At 53.4% G+C, this 12,827-nt stretch overlaps 2 protein-coding genes across 4 annotated transcripts; one reads left to right on the forward strand and one right to left on the reverse strand.

Moving 5' to 3' along the window:
- Nucleotides 1-796: 796 nt before the first annotated feature.
- Nucleotides 797-2,978, reverse strand: Apoc3 (apolipoprotein C3). Of its 3 annotated transcripts, none has more exons than XM_038321278.1 (4): nt 2,886-2,978; nt 2,262-2,329; nt 2,019-2,142; nt 797-1,086 (listed from the first exon to the last, which is right to left on the reverse strand). In XM_038321278.1, exons 2-4 carry the CDS (start codon nt 2,314-2,316, stop codon nt 966-968), a joined length of 300 nt encoding a protein of 99 aa, XP_038177206.1. In that variant the 5' UTR covers nt 2,317-2,329; nt 2,886-2,978; the 3' UTR covers nt 797-965. The 3 variants fall into 3 exon arrangements, with proteins under 3 accessions (XP_038177206.1, XP_038177209.1, XP_038177208.1); XM_038321281.1 differs by having other exon boundaries at nt 2,262-2,343; nt 2,886-2,924; XM_038321280.1 differs by lacking the exon at nt 2,886-2,978 and adding an exon at nt 2,814-2,885.
- Apoa4 (apolipoprotein A4) lies at nt 1,167-10,423 on the forward strand. The gene is made up of 4 exons (XM_038321276.1): nt 1,167-1,275; nt 8,041-8,182; nt 8,455-8,581; nt 9,270-10,423. Exons 2-4 carry the CDS (start codon nt 8,134-8,136, stop codon nt 10,258-10,260), a joined length of 1,167 nt encoding a protein of 388 aa, XP_038177204.1. The 5' UTR covers nt 1,167-1,275; nt 8,041-8,133; the 3' UTR covers nt 10,261-10,423.
- Nucleotides 10,424-12,827: the final 2,404 nt, after the last annotated feature.

Raw genomic sequence — 12,827 nt, forward strand, 5'->3', positions numbered from 1 at the left:
GCTTTTCCCGCGACAACAAAGTGGAAAATGGACGGCTGGCCCTGCAGTGTGCTCGCTCTTGACCCAGGGCAATCTCTGTCACCTCTCTGAACACTGGTTGTTGATTCTACAGTGTGGGCGACCTGTTTTGTGACCCTGGATCTCTCTGAAGTCAGTGCTTTGGGATGGTGGGAACATAGTAAACAACCCTGTTGGGATTCCCAGAACATTGAGTCTCCATGCCAGTCTAAGAGGTCAGGCAGTTTAGCTATCACAGTGAGGGCTGCTTACCAGGCACCTGGACTGCACAGACGCTATGCCTCGTGCTTTTGAACACCTACTATTTCATCTCCATAACAAGCCTGCTGCGGAGGGGCGGATCGTGCCCACTTTATATATAGGAAACAGAGGCAGCTGTGATGCGGTGGGGTTAAGCCGTAGCCAATCAGCCTCCCACCCCCGCTTCCTTCCTCTCAGTGTGTTTCATGGCACCAGGCAGCCTGGACCACGCAAACCAGTTACACAGGCTTCATGATCACATCCGACCTCAACTCTGAAGATGACATTGAAGTGCCAGCTAGACAGTATCCCTACTCAAGACACATTGTCCCTCTACTTGACAGTTTGTCACAGGCTGTAATTGCAACTCTGTTGCCTGATTTGCTCTCACCTACACACACCCAGGCAAGCAGGTAAACAGAACTAGTCCGACTTACAAAGGAAGAAATGCCCCGGAGACAACTAAAGAGGTGGAGGAGGCACAGCCCAGGTCCACTCATACCCATGCCCAGACATCATGGTCCGTGGGACACCCCCATGCATGGCAGCTTCTCATCCAGCTTTATTAGGAGCAGTCTGTTTAGGTGAGGTCTGGGGAGGGGTGAAAACACGAGAATACTTTTCCTTCCAAGCAACCTCTGGGGGACACTCAGCCTGCCCAGAGGCAAACAGGATGGACATACAGGTACATTTGGAATATAGAAGTCTCAAGGCTCAGCAACTGGGATTGGTTGGGCCTTGAGGGTAGAATCCCAGAGGCCGGAGAACTTGTCAGTAAAGGTGATCCAGTAATCTTTCAGGGAGCTGAGGCCACCGTCCATCCAGCCCCTGGGGATTAAAGCAATAAGAGGCATCCATCAAGGTCCATGTGAAGGGTCCCCTGCAGGCAGCCAGAACCACAGAGCCCTATTGGCTCTCCAAGCCATCAGCACCACCTCACCAAGCACCACCCCGGAAATGCCTGCAGCTAACTCCCAGGGCAGAAGAGAGGCAAAGGTGGTGGAGGGACAGCCTAAGGTAAGGTTCTACATTTACCCTGGTTGGACCAGACCTTCGTGGCTGCCCCAACCCACCCTAATCAAACCCCTTTCAGGCCTGCGGGTAGGGTGATGCTTAAGGTCAGCCTGTCTTTGTGGTCAGTGCAAATAGTGTCCTGAAGGTGTCCCATTGCTGGCTCTGCACGTGTGGGGCAGAGTGGGGCAGCCTCTCATTTGAAAAATTACTGGAGGACCCATGAGCTGTGTGATCTAGCCAGATCACCTAACTTCTCAGAGTCAATTTTCTCCTCTGCAAAGCTGGGGAAATCATACCCTCCCCACAGCCCGTTCTGGGGACAAAGAACATTTGTCAACATCTTCTGCTGCATAGGTCAATATCAACTGTCAGTCAAAGCCCTGGGCTGGCGGGCAGGGGTGAGGACCAGACCCACAGTGGGCAGATGTCTAACACAGACTGGACCAGGGGCAGAGCCCTGCAGCACAGGCTGAAACTAGAGCAGGTGCCCCCCAAGTGAGCCTTGAGCCCCATACTTGGAGAAGGGAACGTGCAGTAAGGGCTCTATGCACCTGAGGCTGCTCCAAGGAGAAGTAAAGGAGGCAGAAGAGGGCTGCTTGCTCTGTTTCTCACCTCAGCCACAGACCCACAAAGGAGCAGAGGGGACCCTGGGTAAACTGGGGAAACTGTGGTCTCTGTGTGGGAGTCTCAAGACAAGGGCAGGGAGAGGAGGGGAGGAAACAGGAGAAGGGCACCAGTAGGCATACCTGGCCTGCACAGCCATCTCAGACTCCTGCACACTGGTTAGTGCATCCTGTACCTTCTTGGCAGCCTGTTCCATGTAGCCCTGCACAGAGCCCAGCAGCAAGGACCCTTCTACCTCTTCAGCTCCTGCAAAAGAGCAGAGCTGAGCCGTGCCAGCCCACAGCTCCTACGCAGCCCCCACTCATCAGGGCAGGGTCCCCAGACTGGCTCTCATAGAAACCCCAGCCCCAACCCCCAAAACTCACGAGCAGATGCCAGGAGCGCCAAGAGGGCCACGATGAGGAGCACCCGGGGCTGCATGGCACCTATGCACCTGCAGGAAATTGTCTTGTGAGAGGATTACTGTGGGAGGATCCGCCCTACTGAGGCCGTTCCCTGGAGACTGCCATGGGCCTTGGGGTGAATCCCAAGCCCCTCTCCTACTGATATTTGCTCTCAGACAGGGAACTATAGGAGATCCAGGCCCCAGGGTTGGGTGGAAGGTTGGGTGTAGAAACCCTCCACAGAATGGAACATCTACCCATTTTCTGCCCTGATGTGCTGGGTGACATCAGGTTTCTGTCTCACCCTAGACCTCAATGTTTCTGTCTGGAGTAGGCATGAATGTCAAAGGCTTCCAATAGCTCTAGGCATGCTGAGCAAGAGACAGCATGACCCAGTTCCAGTCAGCTCTGCCACTACCCAGTACAGGGCTTTTGGTCCAGTGGCCTCCCCTTCCTCAGCTTCTAGCCCTCCCCCACCCACCAGGAACCCAAGGGTGGAGGCTACTCATGGATCCCAAGCCTTTCATAGGCTACCTGGCTGGCTGGCAAAGGCTTCCTCTGGCTCTCTGTCCCTCCCTCCCTTCCTGTCCTCCCCAGGGGCATTACCTGGAGTAGCTAGTTTCTTCTAGGGATAAACTGATCAGGCAAGCAGGAGGGCCCTGACCTGTTTTATATTGGCCCCAGGATGGGACAGCAGGCACAGAAGGCCCAGTGAGCTGGCCAAAGGTCACCTGCTGAGCAGTTCAGACCAGAGCCTGAGGCAGGGAGGCCATGCAGCCAGCTGCCAGAAGAATTGAGAAATCCCTCTGAGATTGCCCACGCTATTTACCTCCACCTCCACAGCCAAAGGCTCAGCTACTAGCTTCCCCCATGAGGCTGGTGAGATGGAGAAAGGCTTAAGGACAAGCCTCAGGCCTCAGACCGGCTTTAGCCCTTCACATTGATCTTCCAGACCGTCTCTCCTGCACAACCCAGACAATAGCCTGGAGCCAATGACAGGCCTCTGCAGAAGCCACTTGGAGGCCTCAGGGTAGAAAGGAATGGGGAGTCTGGTACAGCCACAGATCAGCAGTGGCAGGATTCAGGTGGGAGGTGGCAAGAGGAAGGTCACACGTGCCCCCCTCACCTCCACCAAAGGCCTCCCCCCACCGCTGTGTTCCCAGAAGTCCCCTCTGCTGTACCCGGGCAGGGGTTGGTGAGAGAAGGGCAAAGATCATGCTAAACCCAAGGCCTTTGCCCCTCCCTCTGCCATGTGCCTCAACCTGCCCTCTGGACCCATTGATAGCATCCTGAGATGGGAACAGGGCTCGTGGCTGGAGGATATCTGACCCCTACACAACCCCTGACTGTCGGAGCAGCAAGGTATGGAAAGTCTATTCACAAAGAAGGTCAAGGAGGTGCTGCTTAGGAGGGACCTCAGACTTCTTGAAACTAAGATGTCCCCTGAGCTAGTACTGAGAACCACAGCCCAGACAGGTAGCATTGGAGGACATTGCCGCTTGGATGCGAAGACCTTGGACTCAAGAAATTCTAGGTTTAAATGATACCTTTGGGGCTTGGGAAATAGGCCAGTTGAGCAAAATACTCGTCTTGCAAGCGCGAAGACCTTAGTTCAATTCCCAATACCCATGTAAAACATAGGTGTGGTGGCATCTACTTGTAATCTGGCACTGGGGGCAAGGAGATAGGTGGCAGACAGGTAGCCAGCTACCTGGAGCCGATGACCAGTCTATCCCCTTCAGTGAGTCCCAGATACCACTGAGAGACCCCGTCTCTGATACCACTGAGAGACCCCGTTTCTGATACCACTGAGGGACCCCATCTCTGAAGCAAGGTGAACAGCTCTTGAAGAATGTCTGAGACTAACAGCTGGCTTCCACAGGCATGCACGGCACATGTGTGTATGCACCTGCGCAGACACAAACACGTAACTGATGCCTTTGACACTGACTCACATGGTCTGTGTGCAGAAATGTAACACCGCCGAGCCTCTATTTACCCTGCTGATGGGGACAGAATACTGATTTCCCAGAGCATAGAGAAACATACAACAGCTGGCTCAGGGAAGGACTGACTCGCAATGTCCCCCTCACCTCCTAAGCAGGGACAGCTGCGCCAGAGACGGGAAGAGGTACAGAAATGGGACTTTTAGCAGGTAGCGTCCTGTCTGCACGAGAGCAGGGCCTGAGAAGGGAGCCTGGCTTTACCCCTGACACTTTGCCTGACACTTGAAACTCAGTCTACCAGAAACTCATCCTTTTGACAAAAGACTGTTTCTAGGGAGACTGGGATAGCATTTGCTTATGAGTCCAGCACTCCGGAAACAGGTAGGGCCATCCTGGGTTGGGATCAGACTGGGCTACATACTGTGACCCCATGTCAAAACAAAATAAATAGTTTGTTTTCTGTTAAAACGTAAGTTGTCCAAACCCTGTGACTTAGACATTGCTAACTCCATTTTCTGGCTAAAAACCAAAGGCTCAGTCAGGCAGAGGCCTACCCGGTGCATAACACCCAGCCGTGGAAAAGCTCGGTCCCAGCACCTGAGCTGATCCTCAGCAGCCGATTCTACCTAAGCTTCCTCTAAGAAAAGCCCTTGGTGACAGCCAGGAAGGAAGGGAAGGGAAGTGAGGAGAGGTGCCAGGATCAGGCACTGTGTGTGATGGCAGGAGCTGCTCGGCTCGGTCCTCTTCTTGTCTCTTGCCCCGAGGCAAAGGACACAACGGGACTCAGATCCCAACCTGGGGTACGGTACCAGGTCCTTGGCCCTGAGAATGCTGTGACAGGCCTACTGGGTCCTTTTCCACTGGGAGGGAGGTCTGGGAAGCCTGCCAGCTTCACTGTACAGAACATGCCCCCTTAATCAAAGAAAGCCCAAAGGTGCTGGCCAAGAGTCCCAGCCATGTGATACTGAGCTGCATGGTGGGTGGACCCCACACAGATGGCCTGCAGGGCATCCTGGGACCTGGGGCCTGGGAGTGAACCTCTTCCAGAATATTTGTGTCTTCTCAGCCATCCAGCTTGGGCCTCAGGAGGCCTCTTGGTGGCTTTATGGCCTTGAATCCTCTGCAGAGAGGACTGTACTTGACTTACAGACCCAGGCCCAGGGAGGAACCAGCAGTGGGTGGGCACACCTTACTTTTCCTCTCCTCTCGCTATGATACAGCGTCTTGGCAAACACAAGTGGAGGGTTTGTCTTGGCTCACCAATAGGGAAGTCTTGGTGGCAGGAGTTTAAAGCAACTGGTCACATCTAAAAACCAAGAGCGTTAAATGCTAGCTCTCAGCTCAGCTTGGCTAGCTATCTCCATTCTGTGCAGCCTGGGATCTTCACCAGAGACCCCCTCTCCAGTCTCCTTCTGTCTGGCTAAGAGCAGGCTGGGTGATGAGAGTCCCAGGACTCTGCTCTGACCCTATATGGGCAGATTTAAGGGTGGCTAGAGATGACGGATAGCTGTCAGCCTCACTGGCTATGAGCTCTGGATGAACACAGGCAAACAGATGGAGGGTCAGAGATGTGAGTGCCAAGACCCCTTGACCCTCTGTGCCCGATGTCCCCTGGCTGTTGCAGCTGGCTGCAAGGTGGGTCTGTTCACCAACAGCTGAGATATGGGGTTCTCACTTTGTCCCTCCCCCTATGCAAATTACTCTCAGATGCATATGGAATATGCTCTCGCCTTGGAGAAGTCAATATGTTCATTTATGCTTTGTCAGGAGGCAGTACACCCTCTGTGCTAGAGCCAGTACATACATGAGTGCTGGGCACATGTATGCATGCTGTCCCAGTCTCTTAGCTCAGAGACAAGTTCTGTGTCCACAGACAACTTGGATATCTATGCATATCTGTCAATCAATCACTGGCAGCCATTCTTGAACAAGCTTAAGTAATATAGGTCTTCTCAGAGAGGGTACAAACGGGCAGCTACCTCTGGACCTGTCCCATGCTGGTGGCACCTGGTACTCAGACTGCAAGTCCAGGAGGTGGAGCTGCAGCCGAGGCGTCCCATGTGACTTGTCCCCCGTCCGTTCTGACCTTTGGGCCCAGCACAGGCTGGACCAGGCCTGATTCGGCAGAGCAAACTGGAGACCCATGAGTCAGTGGTATAGAGAGATAAGCCTTTTAGAGGCAAAACATGGCTAATATTCAATGAGCACCTACTGTGTGCCGGATTATCTCACAGAATCTTTCACCGCTGAGACTCAGAGGAGTCATGAGACTTGTCAAAGGCCACATGGTCCAGGCTGCATAGAATTCAGATGTAAACCCAGTCAGACTCCAGAGCCTGAACTCAGAAAACACCGAGAGGCGACAAGATGACTCAGTGGGTTAAGTCATCAAACCTGATGACATTCTCAAGTTGTCCTCTGACCCCCACGCATGTGTTGTGACGCAGGCATACCCACCTCCACCAAATAGAAGTAAAAAAAAAAAAAAAAAGAAAAGAAACTCACTAAGCATGGCTGCTTTTGGAAGGAGCTCACTCCTGGCCGCTTGAGGACACATTGCAGTATAATGGGGACTCAGCAGGGGCGGGCAGCTGTCTCTAGTCCCGTGGGACAAGTCAATCAGGACACGTTTAAAAAAATGGGTGGGAGATGTAGCAAAGCAAACTTGGCACAACTGTGGTCTCTTCTGATGGTTCTTGTTTCACGACTATCTTGTGGACAGCAGTCAATGGGACAGTATGACAGGTGTCATCGTGTAGTCCTGAGTGTGGACCACGGAGGCCCCACACTCACCGTGTCTGGAACCTTTCCTCTGGATGTTCCCTGCAACTGTATGTGTGGACACATTTGGAGTCTTAGTAGGAGACCAAAAAACTCACTTTCCACAGCCGTGTCTGTCACCTTCTGTTGGTGGCCATTCTGCATGACTCTTAAGTGTGGTTGGGGACAGTGGGACAGCAATCGAGCCTTAGTCAGCCCCACTGTCTCAGTGTTGCCTCTGATCTACTTGGTGACCCTCTGAGGGGAAGGGAGGCTCTCCCTCTGCCACTCTCTAGAGAGGGTCAGGTTCTCTCCTCCTTCCCAGCTCTGATCCACGGAAGACCCCAGTCATTAGTCTCAGCGCTTACCCCGTGCTAAGCTCCTCGCGCATTTCACAAGCACTGTATAACTTAATATAACAAGTTATACATTGTCCCAAGGGGAAACTGAGGCTTGGGACTTCAGATAACTAGACTGAGGTGATTCAGCTCGACAGTCGTGAGACATAAAGCACACTTATGCTTAACCCCTTCAATCCTGGGTTCTGACCCTTCCCTGACCAAGGGTTGTCGTAGATACCTAGGCCACAGCTCACTGCCTGCTGCAGCCCTGGGTGGGCCTGGTGTTTTGTCCATAGCTGATGTTCTGAGACAGAGTTTTTGTTTGTGACAGCTGTCAGAGAGGGCCTGTCTCACTGGGGCAGAAAGAGGAGACCTGGACCTTGGTCCCCAAGCCTGGCACAAACCCAGAGCTGCCAATGGGGCCTCTGGGGCCTCAGTCCTGCTCAGGAACACCCCTTGTCTCCCAGGCTTGTTTCTCCTGAAGTTCCCAGGTCCCCTTCCCAGACTCCTGAACAGGGTGGGGCCAACCCAACAAGGCCACTTCCCCCTGCTGCCTGTGTTCCGTCAGCTTCCACGTTGTCTTCTTAGGGTCACTAAAGTCCAAGAGGCCTCCTGGGAAGGTGTGTCACCTTCCAACGTGGAGCCACACACTGGGGAGGAGGCGGGGAGAGAGGGCTGGAGGGGCTTTAAATGCGTGGCTGGCTTTGCCTGCAGTCAGTTCCGCAGCGACACGGGTGAACTGTTTCTTCTCACTGCTGGAAACATCCAGTGTAGCCAAGTCTGTTGCAGCCCGGCGAGGAGCCCAGGATGTTCCTGAAGGCTGTGGTGCTGACCCTGGCCCTGGTGGCTATCACCGGTAAGTGGACACAGCTCTCTAGCCGCTGCTGCATACGAGAGGCGGCGTGGAAAGGCAGCTCTAGAACTAGAGGAGGACTGAGGGCGGCCTTGGGTTTGCCCAGCTGCTCCTACAGAACAGGCCCTTGTTGGCACCGGGGCTCTCCGGGTTAACCCAGAGATGGAGAAATGGGTTGGCCTAGCCCAACTCCAGCATCATCCAGCTCAGAGCTGAGGCAAGGGTCCAGGAGAGGGATGTACACTGTTCGTGACTTGTGGCTGCTCTCTGACCAGGCACCCGGGCTGAGGTCAGTGAGGATCAGGTGGCCACTGTGGTGTGGGACTACTTCACTCAGCTAAGCAACAATGCCAAGGAGGCTGTGGAAAAACTCCAGAAGTCAGACATTACCCAGCAGCTCAAGTAAGTGGGGTCCGTCTGCAACGCCAGGCTTTCTTGAAGGCCAAAGCTGACGAGAGGTGGGACGCCAACACTTGGGATCCTTCCTTTCTCACTAGGGGAGTCTGGCCTCTCTGGACCTAGACTCTCCCTGTAAACAGGGAAGTTGGACCCAGGGATCCATCCCTATAGTATCTTCCTAAGTGTGCTAAGTTTGGTAAATAGCCAAATCTCATTACAAGCTCGTGGTAGAAGGAGAAAGAAGACTTGTCCCGTGAGGTGGGATTCTAGAAACATGGGTGCCTGTGCAGTCAGGGGAAGGGAAGTTGGGGTGTCTGGGGATGCTCTGATCACGTGCAAGGACATCAGACCTTGTGCCAATGGAAGATGCACAGTTGCACAATGTGACCCTTGCCTGGGAGGTAGGGGGTGGCAGTTAAAGTCCAGTCCTGTTCTGTTCTTTAATCACAAGGAAAGGAGTCACATGATGGGTAGATAAGGATGCCGAAGCCAAGCAGAAGTCTTGCAGATAAAAATTCAAAGGAACACTAATCCTAGTAGATTTCCTGAAAGCATGACATAACCCAGGGAGGGCCACAGGGACAAGATGGAGGTCTCGGTTCCCATGGACACACACCTGACCTAGGCAGGTGCTTAAAGCAGAGTCTCTACAGCCAAGTGTAATGGGTCTTCTCTCCACCTTTCCCTGAAGCACCCTCTTCCAGGACAAACTTGGGAACGTGAATACATATGCAGATGACCTGCAGAAGAAGCTGGTGCCCTTTGCCGTGGAACTCGGTGAGCGCCTGGCCAAGGATACAGAGAAGGTAAAGGAAGAGATTCGAAAGGAACTAGAGGACCTACGTGCCCGCATGATGCCCCATGCCAACACTGTGAGCCAGACATTCGGGGAAAATGTGCAGAAGTTGCAGGAGCACCTGGGTCCCTATGCCGAGGGGCTGAAAACCCAGGTCAACACCCAGGCACAGGAGCTGAAGCGCCAGCTGACCCCCTACATGCAGCGCATGCGGACCACGCTGCAGGAAAATGTGGACAGCCTGCAGGCCTCAATGACGCCCTTCGCCAACGAGTTCAAGGAAAAGTTTAACCAGAACGTGGAAGAGCTCAAGGGGCGCCTAACCCCCCGGGCCAGCGAGCTGAAGGCTACAATAGACCAGAACCTGCAGGAGCTGCGCAGCAGCCTGGCCCCCCTCGCCGAGGGTGTGCAGGAGAAGCTCAACCACCAGCTCGAAGGCCTGGCCTTCCAGATGAAGAAGAACGCAGAGGAGCTTCAGAGCAAGGTCTCCACCAACATTGACCAGCTACAGAAGAAACTGGCCCCGCTAGTGGAAGACGTGCACAGCAAGCTGAAGGGCAACACCGAGGGACTGCAGAAGTCTCTGGAAGACCTGAACAGCCAGCTGGACCAGCAGGTGGAGGAGTTCCGGCGCACCGTGGAGCCCCTGGGGGAGATGTTCAACAAGGCCCTGGTGCAGCAGATGGAGCAGTTCAGGCAGCAGCTGGGCTCCAATTCGGGGGACGTGCAAAGCCACTTGAGCTTCCTGGAGAAGAACCTGAGGGAAAAGGTCAGCTTCTTTATGGGCAGCCTGGAGAAAAAGGAGAGCCCAGACCAGCCCCTGGCCCTCCCTGTCCCCGAGCAGGTCCAGGAGGCCAACCCCAACCCCAGCCCCGTGGAGAGCTGACCTGTCCCTGGTGCCCGCGACCCATCCCAGCAGCAGACACCTGCCCTGCTCCACCCCCTGTCTGCCAGTCTGCCCCTAAGCATGCCTTGTACCTGCTCGAGGACACTTGTCCTGCAGGAGGTGATGTCTCATCTAACTACTCAATAAAGCAACTGAGAAATTAGCCCCCGTTGGTTGCCATGTGATTCCTTGGGGGCTGACCTGAGGTGGGGACGAGAACAATGCTGGCCCAAGCTGAGCAGCATCCGGCAGGGACAGGGTGGCACTGTGGGGAGCCTATCTGAGGCTCAGGGGTTGGTGCGACAGAGAGAACTGAGAGAAGAAGGTAAAAAAGATGTCAATCTATCAGGAAACAAAGCACACACCCCATATACAGTCTTTTAGCCACCAGGCAGTTAACAAAGGCCCTGGAGGTTCTAATCAAACTTCCAAGCACAAAACAGAAAAGCCAAAACAGCTTTGGTGGCATTGTGTGCCTGGAGACCGGGTTTCATGTTGACAGGGGCCCCAGGAGGGCAGCAAGACAGTTCGCCACACAGCAAGTGCCTTCTTGCAGGGCTTGTGTCCTTGGACTTATTTATGTAAAAGTAAACCATCTTCCTCTATCCCACGCAAAGTGTAAATTTCTCCACCTGTTGGCTAAACCTGTTGACTGCAGAGCGGTGTGACAGAAACCACAGGATGTGAAGGAGTCTGGGTGGAACAGTCCTGACACGCTCTGCTCAGCAGCCTCTTGATGATGGATGGCCTGTCTGTCACAATGCTTGTGGCTGCTGGCCTAAGAGATGGACCCGACCAGTTTCTTGGGCACAACCAGCCACGGGCAGCTGCAGTCTCTGAAATGAATAATTCCTCTCTGCCCTTGGAGACCCAAGGAGGGAGTCTCAGAGTAGAGTCAGTCCAGGGCTTCTTCCCAAAGTATGTCACAAACTGGCCGTTGCCCCTGACTCAGGTCTTTAAATCACACCCCTTCTCCTCAGAATGAGGAAGTCACCCTGCAATGTTCTGGAATGGACTGAAACATGCTGAGGGTAGCCCCAGCTGCCCTGGCTTCCTCCTCTGCTCCCAAGGCTTCGTCAATGTGTCATAAGTTCAGGCCTGGGTTTGAATCCTGGCTTCCCAGGTGCCTGCTGAGTGATTTGGGGGCAGGGAATAATTTTTTTTAAAGGAAAAATGAGGAGGCTTGGGCCAGAGTTGTTCAGAAAGTCTGACGGTACACGGAGCCAGGCACTTACTCCTACCTCAAGTGCAGTGTAAACACTCAATGAGCAGTGTGTGCTGTGCTGCTATAGTGTAGAGGACACCCCAGAAATGTCCTCTTCTGCTCAGCTCCCTAGCCTCCAGGTCCAGGCCACCAAACCTTCAAATCTCCCCGGCCCTTCTAACAGGAAGCTCAGGTCAAACTGTCACAGCTGCTTTCACCCATGACCACTAGTGGGGACGACACAGGTGAGCACATTTTGCTAAGAGAACTGGCTCCAGGAGGCTTGCTGACCGGCTATGAGAGGCTTTCTCAGAGCTGCAAGGCACTGAACGGAACCAGAATAAAGGCTAAATTGGTTTGCTGGGCTGGTTTGGAAACTTTTGCTCTCCCCTGTAGGTCTTCTAGATGAGTTCTGCCTCTCAAAGCCCCTGAGTCTCCCAGACCCTTGTTCATACTACAAATCTTGAGTGGGACCCCTGAGTATTTTCCCTGCTGGTTCCAGGACTGCAACACCCACTCCCAGGGTCCTACTATCGTCCTGGTTTCCCTGAATGAGATACACTGGCTTGCTTTCTCCCAAGCCAGGTTGTCACTCCTGGTCTTCAGTCTCTTAGGTCCCTGACCTGGCACACGCTTCCTGGTCACAGCTTGCTTTTAGATGCCTTAATATTCTGGATGTTCCTGTCCCCTCAAACTCATGTGTTGAAATGAACTCACAGTGTGTGTGTGTGCGCGCGTGTGTGTTTGGGTGTGTGGGAATGTGTAAAGGTCAAGGGATAACCTCTGCTGTCATTCTCAAGAGCATCGTTTGCTTCCTTTGAGATAGGGTTTCTCATTAGCCTGGAGCTCACCAATTAGGGCAGGAAGGCTGGACAGTGATCCCCAACGACCCACTTGTCTAGACCTTCCTGAAATGAATATGTTTCAACCATCAATATAATGATTTTGGACTCACGCTTTTAATTCAGCACCCAGAAGACAGAAGTAGGTGGATCTCTGTGTGTTCCGGGCCAGCCTGGTTTACATAGCGAATTCCAGGTCAGCCAGGGCTACACTGTGAGACCTGTCTCAAACAAAAACAATTAAACAAAAAGACAATGACGATATTAGGTTGGTCTATTTTGCCTATCATTCAGTTTGGGGCTGGGTCTCTCCAGGATTAAAAGGTTATATTCGGAGTTAGCTTTTGAGTTTTCTGCCCATTACCATGAAACCATCACAAATGTTTTAAATTCACTGTGACCCCTGTGTCCTATGAAGAAAACACCCACAAAGATTCAGCTGGCTGACAGCAAGAAACGACAATCAAGGACTTGTGCAATCAACCTAGTACCAAGTTTCCCTCCCCTTGCCAGTGGGGGTG

The sequence above is a fragment of the Arvicola amphibius genome, chromosome 3 (assembly GCF_903992535.2).
Source record: "Arvicola amphibius chromosome 3, mArvAmp1.2, whole genome shotgun sequence".
Classification (NCBI taxonomy): domain Eukaryota; kingdom Metazoa; phylum Chordata; class Mammalia; order Rodentia; family Cricetidae; genus Arvicola; species Arvicola amphibius.